This window comes from Martes martes (genome assembly GCF_963455335.1).
Source record: "Martes martes genome assembly, chromosome: 14".
In the NCBI taxonomy this organism is placed as follows: Eukaryota; Metazoa; Chordata; class Mammalia; order Carnivora; family Mustelidae; genus Martes; species Martes martes.
In genome coordinates this window covers 30338354-30365165 of record NC_137902.1, presented here as the reverse complement: position 1 = coordinate 30365165, position 26812 = coordinate 30338354, and the positions used below count along the sequence as shown (strand labels likewise).

The window sequence follows — 26812 nt, the reverse complement described above, 5'->3', positions numbered from 1 at the left end:
TGATCCCAGGGTCCTGGGATCGAGTCCCGCATCGGGTTCCTTGCTCGGCAGGGAGCCTGCTTCTCTCGCTGCCTCTGCCTGCCTCTCTGCCTGCTTGTGTGTACTCTCTCTCTCTCTGGCAAAAACAAAAACAACAAAAAAAAAACTTAAAAAAAAAAAGAAGGAGAAAAGGAAAAAAATGGGAGAAGAGGAGAAGGAAAGCAGCAGAACAAAATAAATAGAAGCCAAAACAGTGCGTCACGCATGCTTAAGAGGAAGTATGGTGTTTTGAAAGTTCTGCCTGGATGACGTATGTGTCGTATAAACGGCTGGCTTGCAATAGAAAGATTTCTTAATGTGGTCAAAAAAGTTTGAGAAACTCAAAAAGTTTGAGGAAGTTGCCTTAGCTCCAAGCTCCTTGTCTCTGCTGCTACCTACACTCCCCCAGCAAGTGGGCGCTGAACGAGTGAGTGAACGAACAAGCAGGGAATGAATGAACAAGAGAGTGCAGCCCTGCCCAGGCCAGCACTGTGTCCCCGGAATGGACGACGGTCCCACCTTTCGTGCCTTCGTCCTCCTCCATCCTGGCTGTGGCAGCATCATCCTCGTCCTCCTCCCGGATGATGAGGCGGCCATCGGCGCTCACCTTGAAGCCGTGGTCCTTCTTCTTGGCCCGGCCAGGCCCAGGCTGTGTGGCTGGCGTGGCAGAGTTGGACAGTGAAGAGGTGGCAGGTCAGTACTAAGCCACCCACAGCCCCCTCCAAACCAACGACACGGGTGCCTGCAGCACACGGTGTGTGCCTGTGGTGGCGAGGGGTGCCCACCGGCTTCTGCGGATGTCACCCCTAACCCCTGAATGGGGCACCAAGGCGAGCCTCTTTTCTGGACTCATATGCAGTCACTTCTTGCTTACCGAGGACTCGCTGGGCGACCTTAGGGTCCAGGAAGTTGAGGGGCTCATCCCCACCACCCTCCTTCAGCCACGCCCGGCTCCTCTGTCGGGCCAGCCTCCGGCACTCCTTGGCCTGGCTCCTTTCCTCTTCTTCCTCCTCCTCCTCCTCCGAGTCGGCCAGAATCTCCTCGATGCTAAGGACAGAGAAGTGGCAAGTCAGGGTGTTCCTAGGAGAGGCGGGGGCAGCTGAGCATGGGCTGGGCAGGCTGTGGGCTGAGGAAGACCCAGTCCGCAGGACCCCACTACGGGTCTTCTTACCTGTCGCCTTTGCCCTGGGCAGACTCCTCTTCCTCCTCCTGCTCCCCTTCCACAGCAGTCTGGCTCAGAGCACGGTGCCTCTTGGCGCGGGCCTCTGCCTTCCGAATGTTCACCAGGACCTTGTGGTACTCCTCGGGCAGCAGCCCCTTCACCAGCTCAAACCTGCAGGGCAGCGAGAGGCTGGCGAGGCGCAAGGGCCACAGAGCGCTCTCTGAAAGTAGGAGGGCTCCGCCAGCCCTGCGGCCACAGGGGCGGGACTCAGACCCAAGCCCTCCCGCCCAGTCCACTCTCTGCAGGCTCCCTGCGGGGACTGGAAACCCCTCAACTCCTCCCTGGCCCTCCCCCGTGGGTCCCGCACACAGACCCAAACTTGCGGATGAACTTGGTGAACAGGTTCCGAAGCTTCATGCGGAAGTGCCGCCGCATGTCGTCTGAAAGCTTCCCGATAGCCTCCATCTGCCAGGCAGAGCGGCGAGGGTCAGGGGCACCCTCCACCCTGTCTGCCCTCTCACTGTGGTACAGACCAGGCACACAACAAAGGGGTGAGGGTCGCAGCAACCCCGTTCCTGGCCCACCCCTTGACCCAACTGCATTTCCGCAACCTGGCAGCCGTCCACCTTCCCCCTAAGCCTCCTCTGTAACAATCCACGACTACCCTTCTGAGATTATAGCTTCCGAGTCTTCCAAAGAGTCTGGCATCTCTCCTTTATTACCTCACTGAATCCTTAGAAACCCATGAGGCAGATCGATCATGACCCCCAGTTTATAGACGAGGAAACTGAGGCACAGAGAGTTAAGTGGCTGCTCCGTGGCCAGGGACAGCAGTCAACCCAGGCCTCTCTGATGCCATGGCCCACACTGGGCCCCAACACCTCCAGGCTTCTCCAGGTTCCACACAACCCTTCCACCACCCCGTGTTCATCTCGAGGAGACAATTCGCATACCTTCGCCGGGCTTGGCTGGGACCCACGAATGGGTGGCAGATCTCTGCAGTGTCCCCAGAGCTGGGGACACAGAGCCCCAATGACCCTTTGAAAGGCTTTTATAAACTGTCGGCACCCCATGACAGATCACTGCTCTTGCCCTTCTCATCTCTGCTCCCCAGTAAGGCGGCAGGCTCGGGAGGGCAGGGACAGGTTACCTTGACCCCCACCTTCCCTTTCTTTCCTTTACCCAAGGCCAGATACGAAGAAGAGAGGCAAGAGAGACCCGGAGGTGCGACCCCACCCAGCTGGAAGGGAAACACTGAGGCGGTGGACGTAGGGGCCAGAGAGATCCAGCCGGTGGCACACCCTGGGCCCAGCTGAGGGGCTGAGACCCAACCCCGGGGGGCTCTGCAGGCCCTTCTGCAGTCAGCCTGACTGTCCAGAGGAGCTTCCTCGAACCCAAAAGGTCAGAATGCAAACACACAAAAAAGAAAGCAAGATAAGGGGCCCCCCCACAGTGGGGAGAGCCCTGAGGGTCAGTTCTGAGCTTTGTGTTCTGGTCCCAGGGCCACTCTCAGTAGCAATGTGACCTGGGGAAATCTCTGGCCTCAGTCTCTCCATCTGTAAAACAAAGGGTGGCCATGCCTCCTGGCCTGCAGCCTGCAGAGCCCTTGTTTCTATGAAGGGGGAGGGGGTGGGCCATAGGAGGCGGCCAGGCACCATGCACCTCCTTCACTTCCACCGGGTATGCGTTACCCTACTGGTCCTTTCCAGGGCTCCTGCATGACCTGTTCCATGAGATGGTTCATAGCTAAACACACGTCTGGAACTTGCTGGCCTCAAGGCTTGCTCGGTCCATGCCAGCAGGCCAGAGGCCAGGCTACCACCCACTGAGGGGAAGGGGGCGCTTACCACCAGCGGCACGTGTTTGGCCAGGCACGCCACACTCATGACCGCTACTGCCACCTTGATGAAGCCCAGTGCCGACTTGACTACATCACGGGTGCGGGAAGCCAAGAGCAAGCACACGTTCTCCAGCAGCTGCTCGATCGTGCTGGTCCCCATGAGACCTGGCGGGGCCGCGGGGGTGGGGGGTTCCAGAGGGCCACCGTCAGAGACGCCCAGGACCCCATCCAGACCCAAGATCCCTGTCAGGTCACATGAGTTGGAACTAACATTTGGGGGACTTCTGTCCCCGTACCCGGCACGGTCCTAGTCACTCCGCATAGAATACAGCCAACCTGTGATCAAGTCATGTTTTTCTCTCCCACGTTAGAGGTAAGAAATTGAGGTCCTACGAGGTCCATAAACTTGCTCAAGGTCTCCCATAGTTGGTAAGAGGCAGAACTGGGACCAACACCCGGCCAGGGGCCTGACCGCCTCTGATCCCCTCTGACAGCGGGACACAGGGCAACTGCAGGTACACAGGAAAGATGACACGGGCAGCAGCAGGGACAAGAGGCAGCTAGGCTTGGCTTTGGTTCTTTCTCCTCCCTCGAAGAAGGAAGGTGATAGCTACCTTATTCTGATAATGACCTTGCCCTGACCTTCTGGGCATTTTCCTATCCTGAGGGCACCCCAGGCTTTCAAGGAAGCAGCATTCACCTTTAAACTCAAACAGGAGGTGGGTCAGGGCCAGGATGCTGCAGCTGACCATGGTCACAGCGCCCACGAGGCCAGGGTAGATCAGGACGAGGTAGCGCTGCAGGGCTTCTGGGAGGGTGAGACAAGGGCAGTCACACAAAGGCAGAGCCACTCCGCATGCTGCACCTTGGGCCCCCCAAGGAATGGGACTCCGCCCAGAGAGGAGCAGCCTGCCTGCTCCAGAGCCAGGCAGCTCTCCCCACCTTTTGTCTTTAGCTAGTGGTTTGGAGGGGTACCTCCCCAAGATTTGCGAGTGGAGCACATACCCCAGCCCCTCACCTTCTTGGTTAGGGCCAAACCGAAGGAAAGCACGGCCCATCTCCAGCAGCAGGGCAAAAGCGTTCTTCCGAGCCCCCACCGACACCTCCTTGGTGCACAAGATCACCTGCCCAGACAATCCCTTAAACACGAGCTCCGGAGCTGCCCGCCAAGGGACCAGTTGGTGGCCTGAGGCAGAAGGGGGCAGGCAGGGGTGCCGAAGCTCCCAGGCAGAGAACTGAGGCACCCCTCACCCCCGTACTGCTCTCCCCCAATCCTGACAGGTCCTCAGAAGCCACACTCCAAGGAGTCCCTCAGAACACATGTACACCCCCCGCCTGCACCCCTCACCTCTGGGACGAGGGCAGTGATGAACTCCTCGTGTTCAGCGGACAGCTTCTTCACAATATGTATGAGGCACTTCAAACGGGGCTGCAGGGCAGGGTGAGAGGAGTTAGGATCCCTCAATGCCACCTATGCCCCCCAAGTCCCCTGCCTCATCCCTCCTCCCGTGGGCAGAGCCTGGGTGCCTCGGAAGCCTCACCCTCTTGGCAGGTGAGGAGGTGCCCCGCAGCGAGTCCAGCAGGGTCGCCTTCAGGTCATCCAGGTGGCTCTGCACGAAGCGGGCCCCAGGGCCCTGGGAACTGGCGCACACCTCCTCCAGCACCCGGTAGGCCTTCTTCTGTACTCCGTGGGCCTTGCTCTGGGCAGGGATATGGTGGACAGGGATAGGTGAGGGAGGGGACTCTGGGGTCCCCCATCCATCCATCCACCCCCACCTGCACTGTTCAAGGACAGTCACAGTACAGCCACCATTAACTATGACCAGCACTGGGGGGATTCGGGACCAAGGCCTGCCTCTGGAGGGCTGGCAAAGCAGGAGAGGCTAACTCTACGCCAGGCAGGGGGGGATGCTGCGGGGGGAGAAGGCCCACCAGCCTCTACTCCACTCCACTCACAAGCCTCACAGTGACGCTCACCCAGCAGCAGGACCCTGCAGTGCCTAGCATGCACTGAGGCCTGTGTGCCTGCTCCCCTTTCTGGCTGGAGCACTCCACTCTCCCCTTCTTTGCCTAACTCTTTGGCATCACAAAGGAGCTCTGTCACTCCCGCTAAAACAACTCTCCAGAAGTTAGGTGGCCCTGCCCTGGCCTTCTGTGCCTGCCCGAATGGTCCAGACAAGAAGTCAGGTCCCACTTTTCCAAGGAGGCCCCTCTTCCCCCAGGGGTGGTCCCGTGGGAGTCCAGCCCACACGGCTCACCTCCAGGTAGGGCCGGATGGTGGAGTACAGCTTGCCGATGGCAGCTTCATCCGCGTGGGGAGCCAAGGCCACAACCAGGTCCAACACAGACAATCTGCTCAGGGCAGAAGACCAAGGACGCGCTTAAGGTAGGCTGGAGGAGGGCACAGACTATCAGTGCCTTCTATCTACTGGGCACAGAGGTGGGAGAAGTCGGGGTGAGGAGGACCAGGGGCCACAGAGGAGCCTGGGAACAACAATCACAGCTCGAAGCCAGTTTAGCCGTAAGGAACCAGCTGTGGTTCCAAGGTCTTCATGTGCATTTAAGCCTTCAGTCCTCACAATAACCCTGGTGCAGGTCTATTATCAAGCCCATCTTCATAGATAAAGACAAAGAGCGCACAGAGCAGGCAAGTAACCTATCCAAGGTCACAGAGCTTGTCATTAGTGGAGCTGGGATTTGAACCTGGGCCATGTATCACCAGGGTCCACATCCTTCCCCAACAGGCTGTAATGCTTCTCTGGGAAGGAGAAGCCAGTCAGGCTTCATCGCCGAGCTGGGATATTCAGTATCTCAAAACCTTCCCAAATAACAGCAGAGAGAAGCCACAGGGCTTCTGCTCGACACACGCTCTAGCCGCCTGGGCTGTCCCAGGTCAAGTGAAGTGTTTTACCTGGTGAAGTCAGAACTAGCAGAGTCCAGCACCTTCTCGCTGGCCTTTTCCAGGAAGCTGTTTACCAACTGGCAGCCGCAAGGGGATGAAAAAGAGGGAGTTGGTGAAGAGAGAAACACAGAGAACTGCACCCCTCCCCATACTTCACCCCACACAGCCTCGACCCAGGTGCCGCTGGTATCCAGTGCCCTGTCCCCCAGGTGGTGGAGCCCAGGCGAACCCTGGTGGGTGAGCCCTTTCTCACACACCCAACCCAACAGTCACCCACCTGACAGCGTTCCTCCCTCCCCTCCACCAGTGCGCTCACCTGAGGGTCTGTAATGGTCAGGTAAGTTTTGACTGTTTCCAGCACAGCCCGGCGGGGGGCTGGGGTGTCCCCGGCTGCAACAGGTTGTCCATATAGGTTGAAGAGGATTGGCAGAAAGTTCTTGGCAAAACGGCTCACCTCCACACGGTCGGCCTCTGGCAGGAGGACCAGAGTTTGTGTAAGAGGGGCAGGAGTCAGCCCCGCCTCACAGTCTGTTAGGGCTGCGGCCCAGAGGCAACCTTTTGGAGGGCTCATGACAGGACCTGGAGCCCACAAATTTGGGGCTTCTCTGGGACAAGAGGTGCCCCCATACTCTACACTCCTCCGTGGCTCTGTACTGTGGGTCAGCCAAGAGCCAGACACAAGATAAAGCCCTTACACCAACTGGAAAACACCCAGCAGCTGTCAGCACAGTGGGAATAAAGAGTAAAGGGGCAGCTTTCAGTGTCCTGCTAACTCCTTGGGTCCCCAACAGAAGCCCCAGGTCCTTGCAAAGTCTTAGCTATGGCTCTGGCAGTGAGGCACAGCAGGCCTGGAGACCCGGGCCACTGCTACTGCCCTCCTCCCCATACATACCCGCCTCACAGCCCTTGGTGACGAGGGTGCGCAGGGCTTGGCACACAGTGATCCTCAGGTCTGGGCGCTCACTGATGGCCGTGCCCAGTGTCCGCGCCAGGCCTTTGAAGGAGGCGGCCACGTCCGTGGGCTTCGTGCAGAACCCAGGCAGGAGGGTCCAGATCTGGGGGGTTGAGGAGGGACGGTCAAGGAGAGTGATGTCCCGCCACTCAGGCCCCCGCACCATTCAACTCATGTCCCCCCCAGCTGATCCCTTACCTGCCACTGGAGCGTATCGTAGATCTTGGACTCCACTGTCCTGCCCGCCTGGGCCAGATCCGTTGCTGTATGTGACACAAGGAGAGAGTGGGACCCTGGGTACCCGTCAGGCCAGGAGCCTCATTTTTACCAAAACCAAAAGCCCAGTAATGAGAACAGGAATGTGGGTGATTCCTCTCTCCCCACAAACTGAAACATGATACTTGTTCATTCGAAAAAAATTTAAAAGACCTACATAAAACATAAAAAAAAAATTTAAAAGATCTACATAAAACAGAGACCCACTGGTGTCTCCTCAACATCTTAGCCTTCCAGGGGTAGCCACGACCTCTACTGACTCCTTCACGTTTCTTTACACACACACTTTTAGAAAAATATAAACAGGCCTGTACGATGCACATACTGTTCCGAAACCTGGTTTTACTTGACTGTAAGGTTTCTGAGTGGGAGGCTGTGTGCTGGCCACGTCCGTGACGACTGCGCTTCCCGCTCACACAGCAACTATCACCCAGAGTCTACTGAAGAGCAGACCTGGAGGAGCTGAATCAACTACCCACAGTCACCCCACTGCGGTGCGGCTCCACTGAGATCTGAATGTGACCTGCTCAACTCACCGTCTCCTAAACATGCCCATTCCCGCGTGAGGTTTCCCTCTCTTCACAAAGACCACACCGTGGCCACAGCGGGACTTACCGTAACTAAGTTCACCAGAACCCCACTGAGGAATGTGGAGGTTGTGTCAGATTTTTACGAGGAACGGCTCTGCATATATACAAACTGGTGTGTTCTTGTCTAATTACTTCAGTAGGACAGGAGGCCGCTATTGCCTGCCACAGGGCAGGGTCCTGTGAGGGGGAGCTGCCTGGCTGTGCCTCTAAGTGGAAGGAGGAGGAAGGCCCTCAAGCACTGGCTGGCCACCTGCCTAGCAGAGGGACACTGCCTAGTGTCCTAGGAGCCCTTCCTGACCCCTTCCACCAAGGCTCCAGGACTAAGGTGGGGCCCATACCTTTGTTCTTCAGGGTGGTAGCCAGCGGTAAGAAATAGGTGGTGAAGAAACCAAGTCGTGTTTCCCGGACGTGGTCCCGGATGACAGGCAGCAGCCAGCTCCGTGGGAAATCCAGAGTCTCTCTGGGAGGAGGCAGGAAAGGCCCAGTGAGAGGGCAACAGACCCAGCAGCCACGGCCCACCGAGCCGAGGAACAGCTTGAGCCCTGCTGTGGCCTCTCCCACTGACCCCCACGTGACACACAGAGACCTCACCCCAAAAAAGTGAACACCCTACTGAAGGAGAACAAGCCGCCGACTGCCCCAGGGCTCATAAGGAAGCCAGCCAGAATCGCACTTACTCAGAGCCGTCAATTTCCAAAGGCACAGCCTCTAAAACCACCTCGGGTCCCATGCTGGCCACCGCCGCCCCCACGGCCTGATCCAGAGCTGCCGTGTGAGGGAAGTGCGGGGAGAGACGCAGGTCACACAGGGACTGGAGGCACTGGAGCAAAAAGACATGAGAGGATACACCAAGGCCTACTCACAGAGCGGGAGCCCACGGCTGAGTCAGGGCCAAATTCTCGAAGAAGAGGATGAGAGCTCAGGAACACATGCCCATGTTAAGCTCTAGGTCAGAGATCACAAACCGATAACCACATTTAACCCGTTGAAGAGTCTCACCTCTCCCCAATGCCCCAAGAATTAAAAAGATTCTGTATTCTGTAACGTAAAAATCAAAGTTCACGTACAAACATACATTCCCAGTTTGTCTTGAAAAAAACGGGAAACTCTGGCCAAGGAAAAAGACACACCCACGTGTGACAATTAGCAAATTAGCAGACGCTGAGGAGTGGATGTCCCTCAAGGCAAGGCTGTGACCTTTGGCCCACCACAGCCCTACAGAAGCCACCAGGGCCCCGCCTATAGAAAGCCAAGTTCATCAATCTAACCTATTAGGGGCCAGGCTCCTTGAGGAAGCCCTTGCTGTCCCAGGGTGGCTCCTTTCTTCCAACCAGCAATGGTGAGAGTCAGTGAAGGCCCCAAGAGGCCAGGAGCTGATGAGGGGTCTGGGGCCTGCCTCCCTAGCTGTGGAGGATCCTGAGGGGATCCCTGATCCGCCCCCTTTTTTTTAAAAGATTTTTTATTTATATATTTGACAGAGAGAGAGACAGTGATAGAGGGAACACAAGCAGGGTGAGTGCAAAAGGGAGAAGCGGGCTTCCCACTGAGCAGGAAGCCTGATACAGGGCTTGATCCCAGGACTCTGGGATCATGACCCGAGCCAAAGGCTGACGCTTAACAACCGAGCCACCCAGGCGCCCCAAGGGATCCCTGATTCTTAGATAGTTTACTCTGGGCTGCAGTAATCTGTCTGGGACCTAAAGCTGCTTAAAACACCATAATCCCTTGTTGTAGGAAGTTCAGAGTAGGGGTGAGGGAGAGTCACGATGGTTCCCTGTTCAAAGCCATCAACCCCAGCCCGGAATACTGAGCAGTTACTGGCCGAGGGGACAGGGGAGGTCCTACCCCTCTTTTTGTTTCTCACGTGTTGGCTCAGACACTTTCCTGGAGACAACGTGCTGGGCACCTGCTGTGGGTGCCATTAGGGGTATGACATGGGGTAGAGTGCACAAGTAGCAGACACATGACCACTCTAGGAGCCCACAGTCCGACAGCCCAATCGCCCACCTCCTGCCTTGGCCCTGGCAGCTCCCCAGCTCACCTTCTTCATCACAGGATGGGCCTGCCTCCCGCAGGCCTGAAAGAAGACACACAGCAGCTGCAACACGGAGCTCCACGCTGCATGGAATCTGTATGTCAGGCCTTCCTCCACTGCCCTGCCAGGGGAACAGTCAGGGTCAAGTTCCTGCTCTGGGCCCCAATCAGGAAGTCAATGGCTGGCCCATGAGCTACAGACCACCAGCTAGCCAGTAAGCGTGGAGCCTCGGGAAAGGCCAAGGGGGAGAACTAGCATTTCTGATATAGCCCCTGTGCTGAGTTTCATCTGAAATCCTACTGCTTAAAGAAAACTGAGATGTGTGGTTTCTTCCATCTTCAGATTGGGAAACTGAGGCTCAGAGAGAGGAAATAACCTGCCAGGGTCACTCTGCTAGTGGCCACCCTGAGCCTCCAAAGTCCATGCTGTCACTGTCTCATGCTCTCCTGGTCCGACCCAGGATGGGCTGCCACGGTAGAGCAGGTGGTCTGGGCCGAGCGGGGAGAGTGACATGAGGCTGGCTCTGCCTCCCAGCCTCCTGGAGATCCGAGGCGAGAATGGCCAACAGTCAGAAAACGGGAGAGCTAGTGGTGTGTGTGGCTCTGAGTTTTCTTGAAACTCCATCACAGGTGCATCCAGAGGCAACAGGCCCATTTCCTCACAAGGAGCAGGACCCAAAGAACCACAGCCTAGAGGTGAGCACACAGACCCAGGGCAGACACCAAGGATCCTCGCTCCTTCCCCAGGGCCTCTCCAGTGTCTGCAGTGCTCAGAGGCCCCTCGCCGACTGCAGAAAGGACGAGGATGGTCAGTGGCCATGCCTGGGAATGGCTCCTCTTGCAGGCGTGGAGGGCAGCACAGCATGTGAACAAGAGTGGGCTCTGCTGTCAGGCGGCCCCCTCCTAATTGGGTGACCTCGGCCTGTCCGTCTGTAAAGTGGGGGTCAGTACATATCTCCTAGAACCACAAAGACCACTAGTGGCTTTTATTCGCTGAGTGCTTAACTGAGTGCCGGATACAGTTCTGAGAACTTTACACATACACACACATTGCACCCTCACATCTGTCAGTAACCTTCAACTGATGAGGACCCTGAGGTATTTAGATGTGGAGGACACAGGGGAACTTGCCCCAGATGACCAGCTCAGAATCCACACTCATGAGCACATGATGGCACCTGGAATGTGGCCAGTACTCCATCAACAGCAGCAGCTCTGGCACTGAGCACGTGTCCCCAGTAAGTGACAAGTGGAACACCTGTCATTACAAGGAACTTTCTAGAAGGTACACCTATTCCTTCCTAACACAGATGCTGTGTTCTCACCTGAACATCTTGAAGACATGCTGGGCAGGGCCAGAGGCTGAAGAGGTCACGGAGCCAATGCTGGCCATGTGGGGAGCGACACATTCCTTCAGGATCTCCTGCAAAAAGAAGCCCCAGCTGTCTGGGCCTAAAGCAGCCTCCCAGCACCACTCAACCCTCCTAGCAAAAGTGATTGCTTTTGGACACTTCCAGGAAGCCAATCCCCACCCCAAGAACCTCCTCCCCAGATCCAGCTGGAGGTCTAGGGCGAGTTCCAGGAGAGACAGGGCAGCCAGTAGAACCCTCTGTACTCTCTGCTTCCCCCCCTAAAGCTACGGCTGGGGTACCTGAAGGCTCTGAGTGGCAGCTGTCACCACCTGCGAGTGTGGGGAGAGGAGGCAAGTGGTCGCGGTTCCAAAAAAGCGAGGGAGGTGGCCCAGCCCCAGGTCCCGCTGCAGTCTGTGAAGACAAAAGGCTTCTGTGGGGCCTGGTCCTGGGCCTCAGGGACCCACATGGCCCAGGTCCAATGACAGTCACTGATTTGGAGGTTTCTACAGGGCCCTTCTAGTGCGCAATTTTTTTTCAAAGATTTTATTTATTTATTTGACAGAGATCACAAGTGGGCAGAGAGGCAGGCAGAGAGGGGGAAGGGAAGCAGGCTCCCTGCCGAGCAGAGAGCCTGATGTGGGGCTCAATCCCAGGACCCTGGGATCATGACCTGAGCTGAAAGCAGAGGCTTTAACCCCCTGAGCCACCCAGGTGCCCCTCTAGTGTGCAATTTTAAAAAGTACTGTCATTCAAGTTAATAGCCACATGTGGTAAAAAAAATTCAAGTAGGTCTTCAGAATATAAAATAAAGACTATACTTTCTTTATCACACTTTTCTCCCAGACTGACCTTCAGATGAACTTTCCAGAGGAAAATCAAGGTTACGTTTCTCAAATACTCTTCCAGGTCTTACACATGAACAAACATAGGAAGTAATATATGCTAACATCTACTTAACACTTTTCATTCCCCAAGCACTGTTATAACATACACTCGTTCACTTAAACCTTGCAACAACTGAGATTAAGTCCTATGACTTCATAATTTATTATAAGTGGGGAACCTGAGACACAGAAAAGTCAAATTACTTGCCCAAGGTCACATCGCGAGTAGGAGGCAGGAGTCAGGATCACACCCTGACAGTTTTGCTCCAGAGTATGCTGTGAGTCTTCTCAATACATTTTGGGGATCTTTCCGGGTAAGCATGTACCTCTCTACTTCAGCAACTTTTTTTTTTTTTTAAGATTTTATTTATTTATTTATATTTTTTTAAGATTTTATTTATTTATTTTACAGAGATCACAAGTAGGCAGAGAGGCAGGCAGAGAGAGAGGAGGAAGCAGGCTCTCTGCAGAGCAGAGAGCCCGATGCAGGGCTCAATCCCAGGACCCTGGGATCATGACCTGAGCCAAAGGCAGAGGCTTGAACCCACTGAGCCACCCAGGTGCCCTACTTCAGTAACTTCAGTAACTTCTAATGGCTACAGAGTATCTCACCTCTGTGAGAGAATACTGACCAGTCCTCTCCTCGGATACATTCGTGTATGGTTGTGTTTGGTTTCTAGGTTTTTCTGCTATTAGCTACAGCATTACAACAAACAGCCTAGGACGTATGTTGTGGCACAATTGTGGGAGGCTTGCAATCTCAGGACTAATCCTGAGAAGTGGACGGGACACCTGGGTGGCTCTGTCAGTTGAGTGTCTGACCTCAGCTCAGGTCATGTTCTCAGGGTCCCAGGATGGAATCTCGAGTCCAGCTCTGCACTCAGCAGGGAGTCTGCTTCTCCCTCTCCCTCTGGTCCTCCCCACTTCGCTCTCTCTCAAAGAAAAAAAATCTTAAAAAAAAAATTCCTGAGAAGTGGAGAATAAGGCTATTTTGCCATTTTCTGGCGTCTCCAGGTAAAAGCTGGTGGTGGGGATAGAGGATGTGGGCCCAACAGATGCGGGCTGGAGACCTGTCTTCGCTCCTTTGCAGCGGCATGACCAGCTACCTCGCACTGCTTCCATTTCCAGCTCAAGAAAAAGGCTAGGAGGGGCACCTGGGTGGCTCAGTGGGTTAAAGCCTCTGCCTTCAGCTCAGGTCATGATCCCAGAGTCCTGGGATCGAGCCCTGAATCAGGCTTTCTGCTCAGCAGGGAGCCTGCTTACCCCTCTCTCTCTGCCTGCCTCTCTGCCTACTTGTGATCTCTGTCAAAAAAATAAACTCTTAAAAAAAAAAAGAAAGAAAAGGCTAGCATGTTCCTCCCGGGTGTCTGTGACGAGTGAGGTGGACAATGAGGGAAAGCACTCAGTGCGGCGCCTGAGAGAGCAGGCCGATGGGAGCCCTTCAGCACAGGGGAGGGAAGATACAGCATGGTGGGGCCCCAGGGTCCTCAGAGATCCTCACTCCAGGCGAAACCCAAGTTGCCAACTGATACACTTATTTTCTTCTCAGCCGTATTCTGGAAAAGCAAAATTATAAGGTGGCTACTGTGAAGTGGCCAAGCTCACATGTGCGTGTTCTGACAGATACAGAGCAGACACTGGGTGTGTAGGACTACGAACTGCAGAGGAGGGAACTGTTAACTCAGGTCGGGGGGAGGGGTGAAGCCACAGAAAATGCACGAGGTCGTCTAAGAAGGAAACCAACTGCAGAAGATTCAGTCAGGGGATGACAAGACTGAGGATGGAACTGGGGCCCTACCTCTGGGGCGGTGTGCTTAGCCAACCCTGCTGCTCCTTAGAGCTCACTGGTAACTGCTCTGGCAGGACAGCACCAGCCCCACAGGCCACACCATCCTGCCCTGCACCTCAGAACCAGAGCTGGTCTACAGCACACTTGACAAGGAAACACTGCCCTCCCTCTCCAGCTTCCGGCTTCCATCCCTCTCATCGGCATTGCGGAGCAGTAGCCTGGCTGGAGGCCTTGGGACACCCCTCTACCACACCTACCTGACCAGGTTGATGTGGGCTTTCTCCATGACCTTAAGCCAGGCCAGCAGGGGTTGTAAGTCATTCTCGCTGGGAACATAATCATATAAGGCCTAGAGGTGGGACAGGGAATAAGCAGGGGACTGAGTGAGTGTCTGCTGTGGCCTAATGAAAATGACCCCTTCCCAGCATGTCCTAGTGACAGGCCTGCACATGTGGCCCCAGAGCTCCCAGGCCCCTTAGTCTTTCCAGGTCCTGTCTTTCCCTATTCCATGAAACCCTCCCAGTTCTGCTCTTATGAGGTCAGTGTCTCTAGAATCAGCTGAGTAAAACCTGGGTCACACAACCCTTTGGATCTCATTAAAGCCACAGAGCCTCTGTCAGGAGAAATGTACACAGGCACACATATGCACACTTTGCAAACAAGAAGGGGATGTTTATGCTCCCTTCCCCAAATCCATCCAGGGATCCCTAAATTTGAGAGCCTCTGCTCAAGGTATGGGTTACAGCATGAGACCATGCTAAAATAGTTTATTAAGTTAACTAAGAGTCGGAGTCCGCATGTCCTGTGAACACTGATGTGGCTTCAGTGGCCAGTCTCCAAGCTGCCTGCTTCCTCTCTGCTTGATTACTGGCCTCCTCCGCTGGGCTAGTCCAGTCAGCCCACTCAAGCTCACTCTATAGACAAGTAACAGGCCCCCCTCACCCCTCTACCACCACACTTCTCCATATCAGGCCTCACCGTGATGATCTGGGCGTTGAGCTCCGCTGACAGGGTGCCCAGGCTGGGCTTGGCAAGGAAGAGGCTATGGAAGGCCTGCATGGCACAGGCTGTCACCAGCTGGAGAGGACACGTACACTTAGTGGGGGACTGCAAAGCCCATGGCTGCCCTGGGCTCCTCAACCTCTGACTCCAGCCAGTGGGCTGGGAGACCCAGGCCCCTGACCTCAAGCATGGCCCCCACACCTAGACACTCAGAGGATTGTCACTTTACAAAGGCTTGGCAGCTACTGAGAAATTTTTAAGAGATTTAAACAAAGATAACAGAGGAACATGACCAAATCGTTTCTAACAGAATGGGTTATAGAAGCAGGCTATAAGTGGTGGGCAGGCTAGGATTATGGCTATATTTTCACAGGTTTTTATCTATGTTTGTTTATCCAAAAAAAAATCTGAAAGGATATATAGCAAGTTGTTCTGAATGGGTTCTTCCTTCTAAATAATGATTGTGTTATTTACATAATAGATACTTTACGAAGAATGTATTCTCCTATAAGAGGATATACAAAGATTAACAGAACTGTGCTAGCATGACAGAAATGTAGATCATTTTATGTATTAAAGCTTCTGTACCAATTTGTTAGTAAATAAGCAAAAAGAAAAAAAGAAAAGAAAAGAAAACAGATCTAAACTATGGCTGAAACAGAGCTCAAGCAGGGAGAGGGCTGCTGCCTTACCAGTCCCGCCTTGGCTCCCCCCTTCCCCTGACCCGATCCCTGAGACCAGCTCCCAAACGGACCGGGACCCTGAAGACAGCCAGGTCTATCCGACACCAAGAATGGCTGGCGTCCTTGGTCATGGACAAGAGCAGGGTCTGGGTGGGGAGGCCCCAGCTCCTGTTTCTGGCCTGACTGTCAAGTTCTCAGGCATCAGCATCGTGGGCCTGGGGTCTGAAGTTTAGCCCCACGCCCCAGCACACTCCTCTGGCTCCCCGGCTGAGCTCACCACATGGCTCAAGGTCATGACCCTGAGGAGCGTCTCACTGCAGCTCTTGACCAGGCCTTCCGGGAAGCAGGGCAGCACGTCCTTCAGCAGCGTCAGCATGTGCAGTGTGGTAGTGGCCTCCTTAGAGCCTGGCAGGCGAGGGAGCTGAGCCTCCAGTCCACCCTCTCAGGGCGGCCTCAGCCCACTCCTCCCAGGCTGGCCTCGACCCCCACCCGCCCTGCCGGCGACCCGGTTCCCCACCTCCGGACTTCTCAATCTCCTGGATGCAGAATTTGGCGGTGGAAACGGCAGCAGGATGATGGGCCGGGGCTTTTTCACCGAACATGAACTCACTGCCCTTGAGGACCGAGCACACACCGTGCTGGGCAGCCTTCCGGATCTGCAAGTCAAGGAGAGCGGGACCAGGCCCAGGTTAGCATACACCCAGCAGCGCAGATGGCATGCCTCCTCCACAACCGACGCTATATCCAGCCCCGCCTGTGTGCAGACTCCTGAGCGGGGCAGTGAGACGAAGCTCGGCTCCAGTCCCCACTCTCCCACTAGCTCCCCAAACGGCCCTGAACGAGCTAACGACCTCATCTCTGAGCTGCAGCATCCTCATCTTTTCTCCAGGGGTTCCATCAGTCACCCCACAATACCAAGTGTGACCAAGCCTGGCACTGTTCTCAGGACTGATGGTCTGGCAGTGACCAGAGCCAAAAACTCACTCTCTCTTTGGCAGGCAGAACATACATACGCGTACACCAGGAGGTAAAAGTACTTTGCAGACAATACGGCAAGGGTTGTTACTTTTTACACAGTGGTCAGGCAACTGTCACTCCAGTGACGTGACACTGCAGCAGAGACCTGAAGAAAGCGCAGAGCGGCCTCGAGAATACACAGGGAAGGAGGCATGACCCGACCTGGGGAAGTGTGCGGAGCCCCCAAATGACTGTGGACCGCTGCTGCTATGCTAGGACGAGCGCCCTGCCCTCAATTTCAGAAGGAAATGCGGCGGCTGGCCACCACTGCCAAGCGCCTGCTCTGAGCCAGGAACTGTGAGAGACACTGGAGTCGCCCCATACCCTTGCAGCGAGCTCGGTATTACCGGCCCTACCTTCCCGCTAGGAAGCCGAGGCTCAGAGAGCTTAAGTAACTCACCCAAGGTCACACACGAGCAGTGAACCCAGCAGCCAAGTGAGGAGCGTGAGACTCCAAAGCCCCACGCTGCCCCTTCCTGCCACTGTAGCTAAACCTGTCACTGACCAGTGAGGCAGCAGGGACTCAGGACAGCCTGACAGTGAATACCCCTTCTGTAGGATGAGGAGCTGCCTCTCACCTTCTAGGACTAAACAAAGACAGCGTCAGGGGCAAAAAGGAGAAATTCAGGGCAAGAGCCCAACCCTCAGGGCAACCTCCCCTACTCCCCCTACTCAGACAGACGAGTCCACTTACTAGAATGGCTGCCCCCCACCCCCATATTCTGGAGGCCCAGCAGCCTCACCTTGGGCTTCGGGTGCACTGTGAAGCTCAGCAGCCCCTGGTATACTTGCAGGGTCACAGGGTAGCTCCAGGCCTCCAGGTCCTGCTTCCGCAGAAGGGTGGCCAGGCAGGAGAGGACCTTCAAGAAAGATTCAGGGTCTCTCAGCTTCACCTGCTTCAGCCAGCTGGGAGAAGATCCCAGGTTCTCACCAACTCCAGAAAATCACACAGGGATCCGTCGGAAGCCCACGTGGTGCCTGTACCCCTCCTGGGGAGTATCTGAGCTCCAGCCAGATCTGTGGGGCTCTGGAAGATGGCAGAGGGGAAGCAGATCCAGACACTAACCCATCGGAGGGCAGAGGTGGAGCCACTGTTGGTCTGGGCTGCCATGATGTCCATGAAGGCCTTGGAGGTGTCGGAAAACTTCTTAACGAGTACAGGACTGGGCACACTGTGGGGGAAGAAGAGAGACGGCGGAACCCCGAGGGGCATCCTACAGCAGCAGGAGCAAGCTTAGCCCTGGTCTGAAGGCGGGAGCTACACAGAGGGAGGCAGCGCTAGCCCAGTCACTCAGCAAGCGGGCGGGAGTCAGGACAGGAGCCCACCCTTCCGGACACCACCTCCGTGTGCTTTCTGTGGCACCTGAGCTCCACGCCTCTTCCCTTCTCCACTACCCATTCCATTCCCACGAGATGGGCCCCCACTGCTCTCCTCAGTCCTCTCCCTACCTCCCCCACCTGCAAGACCCAGGGCTCACACCCTGTACAACACCCCAAGCCGCCCCGGGAGCCTCACACTGATAAGGCCATGATGATATCAGGCCAGCTGATACAGTTCCCTTTGCCCCAAGAGACTCTGGGCTCAGACCAGGGGCAGGACTCACCGCTTCAGGACAAGGTTCAGCAGGTAGGCGACAGCAGCCAGAGACTCGGGGGACTCCACTGCCTCCACTGTTGTCATCTGAGGGCCAGACCACAGGGGGTGAGTGGGAAGTTGTGTAAGCTAGGCAGGTGGGGTGCTAGGGCCACCCTGTGCCCAGCAGGATGGTGATGAACAAGAACACTGGTGTCAGAGGTTCAAATCCTGGCTCTGCCGCTGTGTGACTTTGGGCTAGCAATGAACCTTTCTATTATTCAGCTTCCTCACTTGTAAAACAAAGATAAGTTGTTCTAACGTTTCACCAAATTCGTATGTGTCAATCCCAATACTGCCCAGCCCATGATAATAAAAATATGTATAACAATAAAAATAATAAATACTATGTATTTATTAATAAATAAAAACTATGTATTCCTGGCTAACTTATTCATTATACAGAGGGCTTCTTCCGTAAAGGGCTGGATCATAAATATTTTAGGGTTTGCAGGCCATAGATGGTCTCAGTTGCATATTCTTTTGAGTGTTTTGGACAATCCTTTAAAAATATAAAAACCATTCTTAGCTCTCAGGCTGTACAAAAACAGGCCTTGGATCAGATTATTCCCATGGGCCGTAGTCTGCCAAACCCTATTCCAGAGCAGTGGTTCTCAGACTTTTACACCATAGAATTTCTTGCAGAGTCCCCGAGAGAGGTTTTATTTACATAGGTGATATCTACTGACACTTACCACATTAAAAATTAAAACTGAGAAATTTTTAAAATACAAGCATACACAGGGCGCCTGGGTGGCTCAGTGGGTTAAGCCCCTGCCTTCAGCCCAGGTCATGATCTCTGGGTCCTGGGATCGAGCCCCGCATCGGGCTCTCTGCTCAGCGGGGAGCCTGCTTCCCCCTCTCTCTGCCTGCTGCTCAGCCTACCCTCTGTCAAACAAATAAAATCTTAAAAAAAAAAAAATTAAATATAAGCACACACAAGTACAATTAGCTGTTGAAATAACGTCAGCAGACATGAGATAACTTCTGGAAAACTTCATAGTACACTCATGAGCGAATGAGAGTGAAAGGGCAAATGATGTTGTAGTATTATTATAAAAATAATTTTGATAGCCCACGAACCCCAGAAAAGGGTCTCAGGACCAGCCTTCCACCTGCCCCACCCCTGGCTACACTCTGCCAACCATTTTTCTAGAGGATTCCCTGGGCCTAACTCAGCTTCATGGATCAGGGAAGAAAACACAACAGCAACAACCAGAGTGGTGGGTTTTTGTTCTGTAAGGATAATGTAGCAAAATACCACCAGCTTTACGAAGCTACCACCTGAGAATGACTAAAGCACTCTTTTTTTTTCTTTTTTAGTAATCTCTACACCCAACATGGGGCTTGAACTCACAGTCCCAAGATATCAAGAGTCATATGCTCTTCCGACTGGGCCAGCCAGGCGCCCCTGAAGCACTCTCCCCTACCCAGGAATATCCTGCTCTATCTCCTCATGCCAGGGGCACCCATCTTCTCTCTCCAACGGGAATAACCTGCTGTTCTGGACACCCACTCCCAAGTCACACCTACTCACCAGTGCAGCAAAGTACTCAGTCTCTGTCTCCTTCCCTCCCTGGGAGCGAATCACCTCAGTGACAGCAGCCAGAACAGCACAGATCTGCACGTAAAGGAGAAGGCACCTAGGACATTCATTCATTTATTTATTTATTTATTTTTAATTTGACAGACAGAGATCACAAGTAGGCAGAGAGGCAGGCAGAGAGAGAGAGGAGGAAGCAGGCTCCCTGCTGAGCAGAGAGCCTGATGTGGGGCTCGATCCCAGGACCCTGGGATCATGACCTGAGCCGAAGGCAGAGGCTTTAACCCACTGAGCCACCCAGGCGCCCCATAGGACATTTATTTTATATCAAATCCCGTCCCTGGGCTGCTTCTTTTCCTTACTCTTTCACAAATTATTCTCCTGACAAGGCCTAGAGATAGATAAGATGCACTGCACTCAGAGCCAGGCGTACACACCATAAGACCCAGCGAGTGGGCAGACACGTTTGCTGAGACTCCACCTCTAAGACCCATCTCTTACAGGAAGACCCACACGAAACTGCAAACATTTAGGTACAAGTGTGTTCACTGCAGCAACAAACTGGAACAACACAGCAGCCATCAATAGAGGATTAATGAAGTATTACTATTATTATTTTTCAAGATTTTACTTATTTATTTGACAGAGAAGGAGAGAGCACAAGCAGGCAGAGCAGCAGGCAGAGGGAGAAAAGAAGGCTTTCCACTGAGTAGGGAGCTGGATGTAGGGCTCAATCCCAGGACCCTGGGATCATGACCTGGGTCAAAGGCAGATGCTTAACCAACACTTTAACCGAGCCACCCAGGCGCCCCAATAAAGTATTATTACTACATAATAAGTAATGATGGATTCAAATACTACAGGACTATTGAAAATAATGGAAAAAATACTGTATGAATTTAGAACTACTCTTCAGTGGGGCAAAATTGCAGAACATTACATATAAAATATAATGTATAAACGTAAATTAAAAAATCACAAAATCTAAAACAATAATGTTCAAAAGAGGCTTCTGAGCACATGGAACATGGCTAGTATGACTGAAGAACTGAATCTTTAATTTGTAAATTTTAAATTTAAAAATGAACACTTGGGCACCTGGGTGGCTCAGTTGGTTAAACGTCTGCTTTCTGCTCAGGTCATAATCCTGGGGTCCTAGGATCAAGCCCTGCCTGGGGAGCCTGCTTCTCCTTCTCCCTCTGCCCCTCCCGCCCTTCCTGTGCACACAAGCATACATGCTCTCTCTCAAATAAATACTTTTCAAAAAATGAATACTTGATCTAGTTATGAGAAAACAAATATGCATATTTTTAAGATTTATTTATTTGAGACAGAGCACTTGCATGTATGCAAGTGTGGGGAGGGACAGAGGGAAAAGGGAGAGAGAGAAAATCCCAAGCAGACTCCCAAGCAGAGTCCAACTCGGGGCTGGATCCCACCACCCTGAGATCATGACCTGAGCTAAAATCAAGAGTGGGAGGCTTAACTGACTGAGCCACCAGGCGCCCCGAAAACACAGATTTAAAACAGCTTAGATATATGACTGTAAGTTTTAAGAAAACAGATTTAGAACTTGTAAATATGAACCTTTTGCCATTGTAAATTTTATGACCAAATCAAGTCCTTTCAAAGAAGAGTTAGCATCCAAATAGAAATGTAAAGCTAACATACACTCCAGATTCTGAAGACTTAATATGATAAAAATAACACAAATCATCTCATTTTGTATCCATTATAGGTTGAAATGACAATAATTAACTACAGTAAGTTTATTATTAAGATTAATTTCAGGTGGCACCTGGGTGGCTCAGTGGGTTAAAGCCTCTGCCTTCAGCTTGGGTCATAATCCCAGGGTCCTGGGATCAAGCCCCGCATTGGGCTCTCTGCTCAGCGAGCAGCCTGCTTCCCTCACCTCTGCCTGCCTCTCTGCCTACTTGTGATCTCTCTCTCTCTGTCAAATAAATAAATAAAATCTTTTAAAAAATAAGATTAATTTCATTTACTTTTTACTTTTTTAAAATATGGCTACTAAAACTTTACAATTACCTGTGTGGCTTGCACGTGTTGGACAGTGCTGGGCTAGGTAGACACATGATAAGCCATCAACAGTAACTGCCACAAAGAAGTTAAGTTGGGAGAACAACTTTGACGTTTTATTCTACCCCCATCACTTTGGTACCATTCATAATTCTGACATTTTTCATTTAAACAATGAATATAAATATGTATAATTTAAAAGTATTAACTAAAAAAATACAAATAAAATCTGTTTCTTGTTAGATAAAACATTTTCTATCTATTGTTACTCAGCTTTAATTTACTCAACAAACGTGTCTTGAAAATATTCTATGTAAAAAGTCCTGCATTACAAGAGGTAAGTATTTGGAAAATATTTTTTTTCTTTTTTTTTTTCTAAGATTTTATTTATTTATTTGACAGACAGAGATCACAAGTAGGCAGAGAGGCAGGCAGAGAGAGAGGAGAAACAGGCTCCCCGTTGAGCAGAGAGCCCGATGCGGGACTCGATCCCAGGACCCTGGGATCATGACCTGAGCCGAAAGCAGAGGCTTTAACCCACTGAGCCACCCAGGTTCCCCTGGAAAATATTTCTAACCCGAGGGACTTTACACTTGACTAGGGGAGATGCTGTTAGAAAAAAGCAGAGGGGCGCCTGGGTGGCTCGGTGGGTTAGGGCCTCTGCCTTCGCCTCAGGTCATGATCCCAGGGTCCTGGGATTGAGCCCCACATCGGGCTCTCTGCTCGGGGAGGGGAGCCTGCTTCCTCCTCCTTTCTATCTCTGCCTGCCTCTCTGCCTACTTGTGATCGTTCTCTCTCTCTCTCTCTTTCTCTCTCGCTGTCAAATAAATAAATAAATAAATCTTAAAAAAAAAAAAAAAAAGCAGAAAGTGGAACCCACCCGAGGAGAGCTAGTGAGTAGGGAACACAAAAGGTAGGAGAGGTGACACATCATCCAAAAATACCAGCTGTCTCCCGCAGCAGTGAGCCATCACTGGGAGAAAAGAAAAAGAAGCCCGAGTCTGGCTCCTCCTCACCACCCCAAGTCCTCCAGACCCTCCCCCCTACCTCCTTGTGCGCAGCTGAGTTGGACTCCCAGAAGCGTTGCACTTTGCTGAAGGTGACATTTGTGCAGTCCGATAGGCCGCTCAGGAAGGTGCCGGAGGACTTCTCCGTGAGAGCGGGGCCCCCCTCCTCTTCCATGGCCGTCTCAGGGGCTTCGCTTTTGCCCACACGCAGGGACCCGGACTGCAGCTCATTATGCAACTTCACCGCATCAACAGTCAAGTCGCTTTTTCCTGAAAACCGGAGGCACAGGTGAGGCCCTCACTTCTACCCGAACCTCCTTTTGGCTGGGATCCACCCATACGACAAAAACTAGCAGAGATCAGGCCCCCAGCTCGAGAGGCTGAATTCTGAACATGGCCTGCCTCATCGGCCCCCTAGAACTTATCAAACCCGCCGGGTTAAAGTTTCTGCTTCTGTGTCCCGACGGATTAAGTGCCGGTGGGAGACGGCGCGGGGGCTGCACGCAGGGGCTTAGGAAATAAATGCAAGTGAAAACACTTTGGTAAGACTCTCCCAAAGTTATTTATAGGCAAGTCTCAACTCTGACACCCGTGGTACCCAGGGCTAGTCATTTCCCTACTGCGGACTCCATTTCCCCATCTGTCAAATGAGGAGGGTGGGTCTTTACAGCAAGCTCCACGTGCGACATTCTAGGAGAAGAAACGTTCAGCGCCCGGGCCCGAGGGCCTCCAGAGAAGCCCAGACCATGAGACCCAGACCGGCCAGAAGCCCGCCGCCAGCTCGTGGGAGTCTCGACCCCGCTACCTGAGGGCCGGCTGAAGAAGCGGCTGCGGGCGGCCTGGCGGTGGCGGCAGATGGCAGGGTTGCTGTCGCTACTATGGCCTTTCTTCCAGCGTTTCAACTTGGCCGAGACACCGGAAGGCAACTTCCCCGAGCGACCCATGTCGACTATGCCGGGACAGAGCTTAAAGCTCCGGCTACCAGGTACCGGGAAACACGCGCAGAACCCACGTGGATAAGTAGACTGCTTCACTTCCGCTTTCTCTGACGTAACTTCCGGATTCGCGTCTGTTTCTATGGCAAAATAGTCAACATCCGGTTTTACGTTTCCTCCGTGCTCTGGGTCCGGGAGCAACGCAGATGAGGTTGGTTGCGGAGGAGTTTCTCGGGCTTATCTTCCAGGGTATCGGTTCTTGGCTACAGGAGTGGGCCTTATAAGACTAGAATTACTTTGCAGGTTAAAAAACAACCAAACGTGGGATACCTGGGTGGCTCAGTCGGTTAAGCCGCTACCTTCGGCTCAGGTAATGATCCCAGGGTCCTGGAATCGAGTCCCGCATGGAGCTTCTTCCTCGGCGGGGAGCCTGCTTCTGTCTCCGCCTCTGCCTGCCTGCCCCTCTGCCTGCTTGTGCGCTCGCTCGCTCTCTGACAAGTAAATAAAATCTTTTAAAAAAAAAGTATATTTGTAATTTTTTTAAAGATGTAATTTCGAAAGTAAAGCTTGGAAGCAAGTTTATTTGAAAGAGTCAAAACCTGGGCAAACTTGAAAGAGTAGAAAATCAGTTTGCTCCGAAACGAGAAAAAAGCTGCCAGAGATGCTCTAAACCTGCTTAGTTATTTTCATTTAGTACTGGGGATACCCAGTTGCTAAACCACCCCCACGCCAGTTCCTCTCACTTATCTCTTCTAATCCCACATCAGAATCAGCAATCAATCCTGAATTAATTTCCACTTCCACCCTCCCCAAAGTCGTTTAGATGGAACCCAAACCTTAAAAAGATTCTTTCCTCCCCTGTCTTGGAGTGCAGTATTCCAAGATTCCTCTGGAATTCCCTCTCCACTTCAAATCAACAAACCTGATTTGATCAAACTATGGCTGGATCCTGGTGAGTTGTTTTGTTTTTAAGTAGGCTCCCCACCCAACATGGGGCTTGAACTCACAATCCTGAGATTAAGAGTCATATGCTATGCTGACTGAGCCAGCCAGGTGTCCCCCTGGTGAGTCTTGGCCGATTAGGCTTTAATGCATTCATTTTACAAACATTTTTTAGCTGCCACTGAACAAGACATTTCAATAAGTCAGACTTCCAAATGAACCAGAAATGGACAAAATTTCTGTATGCCGCTTCTTTCACTTGATACAGTGTGAATTTTTCCCCTTGCTATGGTCTGAATGTGTTTCTTAATATTTTATTTATTTATTTCCAGAGAGAGTACAAGTAGGGGGAGTAACAGGCAGAGGGAGAGGCAGGCTCCCTACGGAGCAAGGAGCCGAATGCAGGACTTGATCTCAGGACACTGGGATCATGACCTGAGCCAAAGGCAGATGCTTAACTGACTGAGCCACCCACACATTCCTGTTGTCTGAATGTTATATCCCTGCAAAGTCCCTATGTTGAAATCCTAACTCCCAAAGATGATGGTGTTAGGAGGTGGGTCCTTTGATTTAAGTCATTAGAGTGAAACCATCATGAATGGAATTGGTGTCTTATAAAAAAGATTCAAGAGCTGGCTATGACTCAAAAAGTGGGTCTTCACCCCAACCATGCTGGCACCCTGGTCTTGGACTTCCAACCTCCAGAAGTGTGAAAAATAAATTTCTGTTGTTTACAAACTACTAAGCCTATGTTATGTTGGTATAGCAGCCTGAACAGACTAAAGACACCCTTTGTTCTTAAATATCCTTTTGCAAAGATGATTCTCATAAATGGTTGCTACTAATCTCTGGGGAACTTGGGGAAAACATAGATCTGCCATATAAATTCCATGAAGACAGGAATTTTGCCTTTGTCACTTCCATTCCCAAGATCTGGAGGAGTGCCTGGCAAAGAGTATAGGCACTCAACAAATTAATTGTTGAATGAATGAATGAATGAATGAATGAGTATATGTGTGTTGTGGTGGAAAGAAGAGGGACTAAAATAGGCACAAACTATAAAAATTCAAGGATAAATGTAAATACCAATAACTATAATTAGTCTTCGCTTAGCCAAACTGAGATGGTGTTTGCCTCCACAGATAGACACACAGAGCTCAAAACATACATTTCTGAGGGAGTTAAGAAGTACCAGAAAATAAATTGTGGTCCGAGAACCAAGAAGCTATAGATGGAGAACAAAGAGAAGGCTGGGATGAAATTCAGACAACTGTAGTGTTGGTGCTGGAAGCAGTCACTGGGGGTCATCCAGATCACAGGTCACATGCCAGTCAAGGTCAGTACTGTACTGGTCTGTAGTAAAAGAAGTACAAACTAGTGATGCTGATACTCAAATACCTTTTCTCTTACAAAGCAATAGTGAGACTAAATGGAAGGTTTTTTCCCCCCAAAACATTATTATTTGCCAAAATAAGGAGTTGGCAACCTTTGGTTGGGTCTTCTTTTATTTTTTAGTTATTTATTTATTTTTTAGACCGAGGAGAAGGGGCAGAGGGAAAGGGAGAGAGAGACTCTTAAGCAGGCTCCACGCCCAGTGCAGAGCCTGACACGGGGCTTGATCTCACAACCCTGAGATCACAACCTAAGCCAAAATCAAGAGTTGGACACTTAACCAACTGAGCCACCCAGAGGCTCTAGGTCTTCTCCTTTTAAAAACAAGTTTACTGCTGTGTAAAATGAAACATACCTGTAAGCCAATTTTTCATTGTAATATCTGAGCCAACTCTTCACTTTGCCAAGTCCAGAAATATTAGAAGTCAGGATAGCATTTCCCATGCTGGTAGTAACTGACAGCGGGCACCAGGTGTGTGGTAATATCCTGATTTTTTAGCAGAAGAGAGTTTACACGGAATCTTCACTGCGGGATAATTCATTATCTGTGTGCTTATAATTTGTGCGCTTTCTATATACGTGTTACTCTTTGTTGATTTACTAAAAATAGAGCTACCGGCATGCAGAGCAGAGAGAGGATGGGGACATTAGCGTGAGAAGGTGTCACTGCAGAGAAGGTAACTCAATGCTGACTCTGGGCCCTGTACCTCCAGCCATGAGGGTCAACACACCACCTGCCGGCAGAGCCCGCTCCCAGGACACAGACTGCGGTCTGGGCGGTAAGGCTGAGAGAAGGGAACTGGTGGCCTGAGGAGGAAGAGG

The 26812-nt window shown here is 52.2% G+C and overlaps 1 protein-coding gene across 1 annotated transcript in view; it reads right to left on the bottom strand.

Moving 5' to 3' along the window:
* The window catches only part of RRP12 (ribosomal RNA processing 12 homolog), a 30056-nt gene extending 6294 nt beyond the window's left edge, over nucleotides 1-23762 (bottom strand). The window contains exons 1-29 of the mRNA XM_080822417.1: nucleotides 23527-23762; nucleotides 22762-22991; nucleotides 19672-19755; nucleotides 18106-18182; nucleotides 17568-17673; nucleotides 17245-17361; nucleotides 16002-16140; nucleotides 15762-15889; nucleotides 14778-14876; nucleotides 14057-14148; nucleotides 11426-11537; nucleotides 11100-11197; nucleotides 9782-9896; nucleotides 8418-8560; nucleotides 8079-8200; nucleotides 7073-7137; nucleotides 6815-6977; nucleotides 6239-6393; nucleotides 5932-5999; nucleotides 5279-5372; nucleotides 4562-4720; nucleotides 4369-4449; nucleotides 4039-4144; nucleotides 3721-3828; nucleotides 3028-3185; nucleotides 1554-1645; nucleotides 1190-1351; nucleotides 893-1065; nucleotides 538-675 (exon numbers count right to left, since the gene is read on the bottom strand). Coding sequence (XP_080678543.1) covers nucleotides 538-675; nucleotides 893-1065; nucleotides 1190-1351; nucleotides 1554-1645; nucleotides 3028-3185; nucleotides 3721-3828; nucleotides 4039-4144; nucleotides 4369-4449; nucleotides 4562-4720; nucleotides 5279-5372; nucleotides 5932-5999; nucleotides 6239-6393; nucleotides 6815-6977; nucleotides 7073-7137; nucleotides 8079-8200; nucleotides 8418-8560; nucleotides 9782-9896; nucleotides 11100-11197; nucleotides 11426-11537; nucleotides 14057-14148; nucleotides 14778-14876; nucleotides 15762-15889; nucleotides 16002-16140; nucleotides 17245-17361; nucleotides 17568-17673; nucleotides 18106-18182; nucleotides 19672-19755; nucleotides 22762-22991; nucleotides 23527-23665 — 3523 coding nt within the window. The 5' untranslated portion in view covers nucleotides 23666-23762. The remainder of the gene's footprint in view (nucleotides 1-537; nucleotides 676-892; nucleotides 1066-1189; nucleotides 1352-1553; nucleotides 1646-3027; nucleotides 3186-3720; nucleotides 3829-4038; nucleotides 4145-4368; nucleotides 4450-4561; nucleotides 4721-5278; nucleotides 5373-5931; nucleotides 6000-6238; nucleotides 6394-6814; nucleotides 6978-7072; nucleotides 7138-8078; nucleotides 8201-8417; nucleotides 8561-9781; nucleotides 9897-11099; nucleotides 11198-11425; nucleotides 11538-14056; nucleotides 14149-14777; nucleotides 14877-15761; nucleotides 15890-16001; nucleotides 16141-17244; nucleotides 17362-17567; nucleotides 17674-18105; nucleotides 18183-19671; nucleotides 19756-22761; nucleotides 22992-23526) is intronic.
* Between the last annotated feature and the right edge of the window lie 3050 nt (nucleotides 23763-26812).